This window comes from Poecilia mexicana, unplaced genomic scaffold (genome assembly GCF_051168715.1).
Source record: "Poecilia mexicana isolate PSO_F unplaced genomic scaffold, ASM5116871v1 scaffold_9, whole genome shotgun sequence".
NCBI classification, from domain to species: Eukaryota; Metazoa; Chordata; class Actinopteri; order Cyprinodontiformes; family Poeciliidae; genus Poecilia; species Poecilia mexicana.
Window position 1 is genome coordinate 4,058,332 of NW_028263378.1, and position 11,614 is coordinate 4,069,945.

At 39.4% G+C, this 11,614-nt stretch overlaps 1 protein-coding gene across 1 annotated transcript in view; it reads left to right on the top strand.

Annotated features, from left to right (window-relative positions):
- antxr2a (ANTXR cell adhesion molecule 2a) overlaps positions 1–11,086 on the top strand; it is an 80,564-nt gene extending 69,478 nt beyond the window's left edge. The window contains exon 17 of the mRNA XM_014994658.2: positions 8,670–11,086. Within this exon, the coding sequence (XP_014850144.1) occupies positions 8,670–8,726 (57 nt within the window). The 3' untranslated portion in view covers positions 8,727–11,086. The remainder of the gene's footprint in view (positions 1–8,669) is intronic.
- The last annotated feature ends 528 nt before the right edge of the window (positions 11,087–11,614 follow it).

Consider the following 11,614-nt stretch of genomic DNA (forward strand, 5'->3'; position numbering starts at 1 on the left):
TCTGTCTCTTTAAAATCTCCTGCTCTTTCTGAAACTCCGCCTTCAGGAAGTCATCATAACATGGCTCCTCTATTAACCCTTTAACAACATTTCTATCAATGTTGCACAGAGAAGTAGCTCCTATAATGACCTCAGCAGAAGGTCAGTGCCACCAGGTGTTTGCTAATTGCTGCTGGCTAGTCTGTAGGAGCTGCAGCAGAGGGATGCTCTGTAATGCAGAAGCTTGGAAACTGCACCTCTGAGGAGGAGCTGCGTCTCAAAGGCGGAGCTTCGTCCTCCCAGGCGTTTTGCACAGCTGTATGGTTGCCATGGAGATTAAAGGATTTCTCAAACATGCATGAAAGAATCCAGGCAACACTTAACATATGTTTTTGATGAAAGAATAAGATTATAACGTCATGAAAAGCTCAAAAAAGTTGATTTTGTGATTAGTAAAGTAATCAGACAGTGGAACTTGTACTTTTTCATCAATATCAAGGACATATTTAAGTTTAGTTAGTTAGTTTTGTCTTATTTCAAGTGTACTAAGATATTTGCATTAGAAACTAGACCATTTTGCATTTTTGCAGTGTAACTTAACAAATATAAGAGAGACACCATATCAACGATAACACCCAGTGTTTTTTTTTTTTTTTTTTTTTGATAAATTGCACACAATCCAATTTGCATTCATACTAATGATTGTTGTTTAATATATTGTGCAGCTTTTTGTTCTGCAGGAGAAAAAACTATGACTAGGTTTCATTCCTGAATGTTTCTGACGGACTTCAATATCTTTGGATGTTGCAGAAAGTCTCAGATTCAAAGTAATTAAACCTGCAACACAGGAAAATGTTTAAAAATGTTTACATTTGCTAAAAAATCCTAGAAAGCCTGCAGTTATCACACCCAACTCTGACCGCTAACATTTAGAAGATGTTAACCCTTGTTTCAGAGCAGTGCAATGAATCTGTGGTCGTATATTAATAGGACCATTGTCTTTCATCAGACAGATGATGTATCAACAAATTAAACTAAATTCTTTGTGTGTAAGTCGGATCTCTAAACCCACCAGAAACCCAGACAGAGGAAGCTCTGAATCTTTGTTTGCTGAAGCGTCTGAAGTGAACAGATCCTGAAAGTAACTTATTTTCCAGCATTTTCCACAATTTCTGCTAATACTAACAGTTGTGTGGAGAGTTTTTTTTTTCTCCCACCACTACACCTTATGTGCTTGTATAATCTTTATTCATCTCTTTACAATCCGTAGAAATGCCTGAGTTGTCAGCGAGCATCATGTATTTGGCCGAGTCTCAGGTGGCTCTGATTTCCCAGCAGGCCAGATGGCAGCGCTGTGTGGGCAGTGTGTGTGTGCGCGTGTGTGTGTGTGGACGCAGGGCTGCGAGATGAGGGCCAGTAGCCTTGTGGAGGGAGGATTGCTCACACTCTGGCTCTCTCCTCTGTTCCCCGTGCAGCTGTGCTTCTCCCTCCAACTTGAACTTTTAATGTGTTCAATATGTGGCCGAGGACTCGGAGTAAAACAGAACACATGTCCGGTGGCTGAGACTCGGCAGGCGGGGGGGCGCCGAGGCGACAGCAACACTGCGTACACTTGTTTTTTTAATTAACTTGTCAAAGTCTGGTGCCTCCATCAGACTGAGACGAATACTTGGCACTTTTCAGACTGATGATTTCACTTCCGGTGCCTTCAGATAACGCCTCCGAATTTTACCTGGACTCTGTAACCCTGAGAAGCTGAGAGTTTAAAAGATGTAAAGATTTGGACAACATTGACTGTGTGGCAAGTTTATTTCTTTTGAATCTGATCATTTCTGCAGCATCCAAAGACATTACAGTCCATCAGAATCCCTCAGTAATGGAACCCAGTCAAAGTTTCACTTCCTGCAGAATGAAAAGCTGCACAATATATCGAACATCAATCACCAGTGAAGACTGCGACTTGGATTGTGTGCAATGTATCAGTCACAAAGCACTGGATGTTATTTATAGATGGGTGTCTATTTCATATTTGTCAAGTTGCAGAAACACCAAATTTTACAAAATATTTTCTAGTGCAAATATCTTGGTACACTTGAAAGAAGACAAAATTAAAATACAAGAAACTTTCAGCATGATATAAAAACTTGTTTTAAGTCAATAATTCCTCAACATAGATGAAGCAGATTATTTCACTTATACCGAGACATTTTTCCTATTATACATGAAATAATCGACCAGTGGGATTATTACTTTTTAATCCATTTGAGGGAATTCTTTCCTTTAAACAAACTCCTATTTCTGTTTCAGTGGCTGCCGTACATCACCACAGTCAGGCCTGAAATTTTAGTTACTCTGTTTTTTTTTATTGTATGAATGAAGATGTGTTTAGACGTGATGCTGAAACATTTTAAAAAGATTTCTTTGGCTAAGCTTCATTTTCAAACAAGACAGAATCTAAAACCCCTGCAGCTGTTGCAAACATAGATATTTATTTCTTATTCTTAAAAGAAACTTGTGTGACTGAAAAAACCTAAATCCACTTAAATCCATTTATTCTCATGTTCAAGTACAAACAGAGCAGCAGGAAACACGTAGAGTTGACACTCTAATTAACTGTGTTGATATCTTTATCCACTTTAAATTTGCTGTTTATTTCAATAAAATGTTAGCAGAAAAACAGATAAGAGTTAGAAAAACTAGTGATGAGTTGTGCAGGCGCCCTGTTGCTGTTGGATCAAGTAAAACCTAGATTAACTAAGATACTGTATGGGCTGCGAAGCTCCAATGTGCGAGGAAAAAAAGTCTCTGTTCTGGTAATAAAGTCTTTCAAAGCCCGAAAGCTTATCACTGCAAAATAAGCATCTTGCAACTGGATTACAACTCTCATGCTTGCAAGTGTTTTCACACTCCAGTCCAGATGGGAGCCTCGTTCTGTAACCTAAATAGAAGCTTCTTTCCTCCATCTTTTGTCTTTGATATCGTAAATGTGACACACTATACAGTCGATTAATTCGCCAGTACAAATATTTGGAGAGGAGCTAATACTCCATCAGCTGTGTTTATTTCCTTGTATTTGTCTCCCAAAAAAAAAAAAAAAACTGTGAAGGAGACTCATTTCAAACTTGTTCTGAGCAAACAGACACAAAATGCAGATTTGTTGAGCTCGTAGAGAATTAATGCACTTTGATTTATTCATTAATTGGTGAAAGAGACCCAAGAAGAATCAATTTATTATTAGTTGGACGGCTTAAACTCTACGAGTTGGAAAAATGTCTGATTGTAGGAGGGAATTCGTTTAGATAATATATTCAGGTGGAAAATAATTATTCGGATCTTTATTTTTACACTTCAAAACCGAAAAGTGTTTAATTTTCTGGATTAGTTGAGACGGTTTAGGAAGCAACTCAAATCTACTTGAAAGCCAAGTTTCTCTGAAGAGTTTCTATGGAATATAATCTAAAATAATAAAGAATAAACAATGTAACACACTATAAAATACTAACAATAAATAGAAGTATCGGTAACGATACACCAAGAATCATCTGGTAAACGAAGAAGTGCAGCAGCTCAGAGAACTGGGGAACAGGAAGACATGTATGGTTTTAAAAACAAGTTAAAAATATTAAAATGATGATAAAACAGGAGTAATATTCTCCCTTTTTCTGTGTACTGGTTCAAATTAATGGTTTTCTTACCTGCTGCAGACAGATTTCAGATTTCAGTTGAGTTTACAGAAAAGTGAACAAAAATCCTCCAGCTAGCTAACAGCTACTCATAACTTCTCTGTTTTAGCTCATTTTAGACGTTTACAACTCAAATACAAAATATTTGGTGTTTTCCTTTTTAAAAGAAATGTAAATTTTTTCTCAGTTTTGTTAGCTGAACATCCTCTGATAGAGGTCACCTGTTACTCTAAGCTACGTTTCCAGCTGATCAGTCGATTGATGTCTCACTTTAAGTTTGTTTAAAGTGATAGAAGTCTCAACACTATTAACTGAAAGTGTTGAGATAAAGATAAACTGGTACAGAAATGAGCTATTATACAAGCTCAATCACCTTCATGCTTTAGTCTGGTGTTTGGCACCTTTAAACTTTTTATTCAGCCAAACTGGACTGGATGAAGCGCTGAGAAAACAAATAAATGTTCTTAGTAACTTTTATGAAAACCAGTAAAATGTTAAAAACAATCCAGACTGAATGCTAAGACAGCAGGAGGTCTGCAGGAATGTGCTCCTGCTTTTTGTAGCAGTTAATTGATGAGCTGCAGCTACAGTAAAACCCAAACACTGGTAAAAGTTTTTTAATAACACGTTTATACTTTTTTAAATCTAATGTTTAAAGCAGAAATGCTAATGACTGCAATGAGTTTATGTCACATTTCATCCATCTGCTTGTAAAAACTGAATAACTTTTACTAACTTTGAAACTTTGGTAAACTCTTAGAGCAAAAGTGCCAAACTACAGAATGTTTTATGTTGCTGCAGAGTTGTTTGCTTAAATAATATTTTATTAATCAAAGCAGTTTTTGTCCAATTCCTACCAAATTACATCGATGTATAAAGATGTTCCAAATGATTTGATTTTAAGAAGCACTTATCAACTGCAGAAACAGCTAATAGTATTTTAACAGTTTGTCAATGGGATGAATAGTGAATAAAGTGTAGAAAAACTAACATTTTTCCATAGTATATGGATTCTTCCATACTGATCCAGACGTGAAAACCAGGCCAGCGTGGTTGGATGTTTAACTTGGAGGTAAAGTCAACCATTGTCTCTGGTCGATTCACTTCAACTGTGAGGTTTTTTATTTCAGTTTCTAAGATATTTTTTGGTAGTTTAAACTGGCCTATTTTTAAATTAGTGAGAATTTTAGTTAGAAATTTGATGACATTCAGGTAATCAATTTCCTAATCAGAAAATAGTAATAGAGTCATTTTTGTTACATCAGTAGAAAGCATGTCCCTTCATGCTTCACTGCAAAAACACAAAATCTTACCAAGTATTTTTAGTGCAAATATCGTAGTCCACTTGAAATAAGACCAAACTAATTTACAAGTAACTTTTCAGCAAAATATATGAGCTTATGTCAATTTTTGTATTTAGATTTTAAAAAGTAATAGTTCCACTTTTTTCCAGTACTGAGACATTTTTTCTGTTTCAAGCAGGGAAAAAATCAGCCACTAGCAGTAGTTCTTTTTCCATCTGTATACAAGAACTACTGACTTATAACAAGCTTACTTATCTTTTTGAAAAGTTACTTTTAAGTTATTTTCATCTTGTTTAAGTGTACTAAGAACTGAAGCTGTAATCCTATATGTCAATGAAGAGAAAACGTTCATACGTTTATTTATTCAGATCATTGAAACTCTCTGTTCACAGTGATCTGCTTTAGCTGCCATGTTGGACCGCTCTTGTAAATTGAGAATAGATGCGGCTTTAATCAGTTTAATTTGACGTCACCATTCAATATATTTCCATTAGCTCCAGCAGGAAGCCAGTGGAGTGTCTGTAATTAACCTTATTAATCACAGCCCTCATTTGGAAAAGTCTCTGTGACCCCCACCCTCTCCACCTGACTCACCCACCCGTCACGCTCCCCTCCGACCGTCTGATGAGATTCCTCTGATGCTTCACGCTGACATATTCAGACTATTGTTCCGCCGCTCTGGGCGTCACAGGTGGGCCTCCATCTTCTCCAGCACAGAGCGCCGCTCCCTGCCAAGCCAAACCCCCGTTTGTCCTCTGATCAGGGAAGCTGGAAAAGGTTTGACCGTATTGCGGCGCACCTGCTTCACCCGCTCAGCAGACACCCCTCCGCCCGGCCCGGCCCGGCCCCGCCCCGCGCTGTTAAACCCGTAAAATCCACTGAACTTAGCCGCTCTGATGGCCGCAGCCAAAACAGCATCTGATGTGCCTTATTTGTTGACTGTGTGAGATTAGTTGCAGAGGGTACACGTCGAGGGGCTTACCATGCAGAGATGGAGCGGCGCCCCCCACCTCCCTCCACCAGACACCCACCAGCCTTGCCAAATAATGAGGAATGGAAGACGCTCCAGCTCGTTTAAAGCCCCTTGTCGCAGTCGGTCCGCGCACATTTGGCTCCCGGGCCAGGCTGTGGAGCAGAAACCTTCAGGAAGCCCACCGTCCGATCCGCGACAGGAAGGCGTCTACGAGACGTTTCTGTCTGCAACAATCTGCTTTTGTTTTCCGTTTACACAGCGAAACAGGTGTGCACACATCAGAGGAGCGACTGAGTGCCAGATCAAACTTTTTCAGTCACTCACAATTAAGATCGACTCGTTTCTGTTCTTTGTCTTCCTCTGTGTTTCTGTGGCAGATGGTCCTGCAGAATCAAGTTCCTGCTAAAACAGGAACGTCAGACTCATTTTTATTTGAGGTCACATCAAGAATGTCCTCAAAGGGCAGATTGCAGTGATCAAACAACCCGTTAACACTGCAAAAACACAGGAACTATAGGATATAGGAGCTTGTTTTAAGCCAATAATATTTGAATAGGGATTAAAAAGTTCTGGTTCCGCTGGCAGCACTTTTCACTTATAATGAGACATTTTTCCATCTTATAAATGGAAAAAATCTACCAGCGTATCTGGTACTTTTCTATTTATTGTTAAGGAATTACTGACTTAAAACAAGCTCTTATATCTCACTGAAAAGTTACTTGCAAGTTAGTTTTATCTTATTTCAAATGTTCTAGAAACTAAAGAAACTAAAAACTAGTTTTTGCAACAAATAAACTGTTAAATTTCTCTGAGTTCAATTTTAAAGATGTAACAATTTCTAACATCTTTCCACATTATTGCAGTTTATACGAATAAAAACTAATTTGATTTGAGAGATAAAATAATACTTAAGCACTCAACTGTTATCTTAAGGTTCAGTTAGTTCAACATAAATACTCATGGCGGGCCGGATTTGGCCTCGAGAACCAAACTGGTCTGTTTTAGGAAGCTGACTATGTGACACAGCAATCTGTCTGATTTCTTCACAGGTTCAAATGTTGTAATTATACAATGCAAACATGTCAGAATTACTACTTGGTAAAGAGAAGAGGCAGAAATATCCAAGAACCATCAGACTGAAGAGCCAGATGAAATATTTAGTTCACACAAACCTGAGAATCATATTTCTAGTAGCTCATGTGAAAAAAGTGGCCTGGATTGCTGTGCAGGATATTTTCTCCTTCTGACGTCATTATTGATACTAAAGACATAAAACAACTTTATTCTGCTGTTTTTTATTTGTTAGATCACACAAATTTCTGACTTTTGTTCAGCTGTCAGCCCACTTTATTAGACCGAAACGTTTCAAACTCACCCAAACCTTCAGGAAAAGTCAGATTAGAGCTCATCTCTGTTAAAGGTGATGTTGTTTCTGCTTAAAGATGTAAAGGATGATTTGAAGCAGTTATTTTTCTACCTTCATCTGGTCTAAATGTTCAGTCTGGATCCAGGAAGCTTCATGGTCAGATTTCACCTGGATGTTGGTCAAATTCATGCTTTTTCTATTTCACTTCAGCTGAGTTATTTTCTTTCAGTCGCCACCTGAAGACATTTCACAAAGCAGTTCAGACCCAGTTATATAAACCTGGTTTAAATCTAATACAGTTTCAGCTCCAGGACTCAAATTTTGTGTATTTTCTACTGATTTTTGGATCCTTTCAACGTTTTTCACAGTGCATGTATATTAAAGCTAAGTTATTTTATTGTATGTTTCAAACACTATAAAAATCACCAGGCTGTGCACAAATCAAAACCTGAGACTCTGCTAACTAACAGTTCCTGTAAAGTAACAGTTTGCTCTCAGAAACTGAAAAATGAGAAACTGATGGATGAAATGCAGCCATTTTCTCTCCTCCCAGTTTATTCTCTTTAGAAGAGAAGATAAAAAAAACGGTTTTCTTTTTCCCTCATTATTTTCTCAACCCATTAAAACCGTGTAGGAACCCTGACAGTTGAGGTTATTTCTGAATATTCCAGATATTTTTTGCATATTTTGTGTTTTGATTCCACATAAATTGCACATATTTCAGTATTTGGCTGCATTTTCTTTACACATCTTCCAAAAATATTCAGTGAGCTCATCTTAGTTCCTGAAACGGGCATTAATGGATCTAATTTAGGGTTCGTGTTTGAAATCAGGTTACAGTAAGACAGGAGCGGGTTTGGGGCACGTGTGTGTGTGTGTGTGTGTGTGTGTGTGTGTGTGTGTGTGTGTGTGTGTGGTGTGGTGGTGGTGAGGCAGTGGAGGATTCGCTGTGTGAGAGCTCCCTCTTGGTGTCAGTCGGCCTACTGTTGGTGGAGCCTCAGACACACAACAGGAGGAGCCGGGACTTTACAGGAACCACCGTTTTGTTTTGTTTTGTTTTGTGTTTTTTTTTTTTTTTTTTTTTTTTTTTTTTTTTGTGGCTGTTATTAATGCAGCAAGTTGACAAGTTGATGCTTTACTTTGAACTTTTGCTTTTGGGAAAATCGCCTCTGAATTTCCCATAAATATGGAAATATTCTGTTTGCCACCACAACTTTAATGCTTTTATTTCTTCATCTTTGAAACAAATCAGGAACCAAATGCTGTGTCGATCAAATTGAACTGTTAGTTACGTAAAATGTTTTTAGGATAAACATTAAAAAAGTGAAACCAAACTTTTAATGCTGTGTTTTTGTCTTTTTCAGGGCCGCTGTGTTAATTTCAACCGTGTTCCGCATCAGGCGAGCAGAACCACTGTGTGACGGCAACGGAGCTCATGGCTGCGGACCAGACAACAAATTCAGGGTTATTTTGGTTTTGCCAACGTTTCTTGCAGCTGGAACCACTACACGTTTCCCCGGCCGTCACTTTTTGCACCGAGCTTCCTCTCTTGTTCTCACACGTAGATCTCTGCATCATACCGGCTGAAACATGTAATGTTTTAATGTTATTTTTAACCTCTAACTTATTTACTGCCTGATTCTGAATCTCTTTTTTTGTTTTGTTTTTTTGTTTTTTATAAAAAAAGAAAAAAAACCTAGCGCCTCAGAACTCAGCACTCAGTCTGTGTTAGCTTTTCATGTGCACCAAAGGCTTAACATATTCTGACCATATTGTGCCTTCTGAAAAAAGCCTGGTTTCATGGACACAGACGGAAACTATCTATAAAAAAAGAAAGAAGGGGACTGTTTGCCTTTGGCGTGGAAGTCGGAATAATCCCAGCGGGGCCTCCGAAGTGCAGTAGTCCGTTTTCCTTTTGGCAATGTCTCATCTCGACTCTTCTCCAACTTCAGCGGCGCTGGATGCCCGGCGGCTGCCCTCTGACTGGCTTATCCTGTCATTTTATCACTGAGAAGTGCACACGCATGACAAATTGTAGACGGGACGCCCCAAGGTGTTGGAAGGCACCAAGACTTTGCCCTTTAGTTTTTTTGTCGTTGTTCTTACAGATACCTTCCTTTCATTATGCGCTCGGGACAAGGAAATTAATAGAGCGTTATCGGACCGCAGGACAGCCTTCTGAGCGGGACGCGTCTCCAGCTACGTTTGAGGGATTGATGCCTTCCAGACCTTGACATGGCGCTTGGTGTTTTCGGTTCAGTCTGCTCTCTGCTCAGTAAGGCGTAGCACATCACGGCCGATAAACAGGCCTATCAGTTAGGACTTAAGCTACAGATGCAGCTGCACTCCCTTCGCCTGCGTCACAACTCGCCTGTTCCCCCAGCGCCGGAATATCAAAGTTTAATTAAAATAATTAAAGGCAACAGCAAGCAGCAGCCTGTGAAGACTTGGCTGTCTCTTTTTTATGCCTTTTTGACTTTGAATGACCTATAACTGTGCAACAAAAAGGAGGACACGGCGCCGTGGCAACGGTCCGCCATGTCCAAAACGCAAACCCAAAGCAACGGATGCGACGGACGGATAAGTATTGTTCATTTCCAGAAATGATGCCCCCCTTCCCACCCTGATATCCCCCCTGAAAAATCTGGGGTTATATATTTATATTTATTGTAGACTTCTCAAGCGCGCTGTCATGACGCCAATCCTAAATGATGTTAGTGTGAGCGGAAACACTGTGGGGGAGGAAAGGGGGCAGCTGAAGAAAAAGGCTCGAATGATCCAGTCACTTCGGATACCGTACTTCAGACGCAGAATGGATATTCGAGTCGAAACCTGACAAAGCGTGCCGGCTTTGACGGGAAGCGGTATAGACAATGACCAGTGGCTGGGTCAGTGGGATGTCTCCGTGCAAGCAGGGAAGCTTATCAAATGACACTAAAAATAAGTTCAACAACCATCAAGTTTGAGGGGGAATGAGTCTCACATTCGGGAGTACGCGAGACGGGGCGTCGGGCGGCCAACCCGCTCTAATTATTCCTTTGTTTGGGCGCCGTCCTGATTGGACGGACATGAATAATCCCAGGTCCGATCCTCGGGGTGCGCTGGTATTTCTGTCCTGATTTAAACGCTTTTAGCTCCTTGCATAATTTTGCAGGTTGACATTTAGTTGAGCGCCTGACTCTTTCTGAAATTTGAACACGTAGGCGGCGTCTGCTTCATGTTGCCACTAAGAGCGCAGGAATGCTGTTAACCTGGACTAATGAGGTATTTACATGGCAGTCACAACACGTCACCCTCTGAGCGCATTATTACACATCCTGGTTACACCTAGTGCTGTTCATAGGAAATTAAAAACAACAATAGAATTTTTTTTTAAATTGATTGTGACAATAAAATCAATTATTTTTGTATTTTTTTTACCTGTATTTGTTTGAAATGCTGTACATCTGGTTTTTAATCAACATTTTCAATGTTTCTTAAATTCAAATTGAATTGCATGTTTGTTTGTTTTTACAGTTTTACACACCAACCAGCTCAATAACTAATCAATTTAAGATCATTCTGTCTGTAAAAATGAAGCTTTTTGTATTTTCAGCACCTTAAAATTCAGACTTGAGTCACACAAGTTGGACGTGTGAGCTGCAGACTGAAACACCAAAAAGCATGTTTCTCTTTATTTCTTTTAAATGTTTTATTATTGTATTTAAAGCTTATTTCTGTTTTACACTGTTTTTTATTATTAAAATCTGTTGTGTCAAATACACAAACAGCAAAAAGCAAACAGAGAGTTGAGTTTTTTCTGTGGCTTTTATTAACACGTGTGTGCTGGTAGGGGTGGACACGCTGAAGGCTATCTTTAATTGGGCCCTTACAGATTTATAGGGCCCGACAGTGAACGTGATTATGGTGTGTGTGTGTGTGTGTGTGTGTGTGTGGATGGAGGAGTGGACAGTGTGTAGCCTCTCCCCCGGTGAAGTCGGCTGCCAGAGGCACAAAACGAATCGGAACCCCTCTGAGGTTTCCATCGCCCTAAAAACGAGTTTTTAGTGAAATATGTGTACTGGTGCAAAGTGTGACAACACGCGACCTCAGGTGTGTGTCTGCGTTACACACACCTGCATACTGGACACTCTGCAGCCCAGCATTCATATCCCACCACTCACCAAAAAACTGGGCTTTCAGGTCAGAGAATTAGAATCAAATCATGTTGAGTTCCTCCAAACATTGAGTCTTAAAAATGACTGAAAACATGGTATTTGTTTTTTGTATTTTTAAGGTTTAATTTGTTTTGAATTCTGTGGTTAAAACT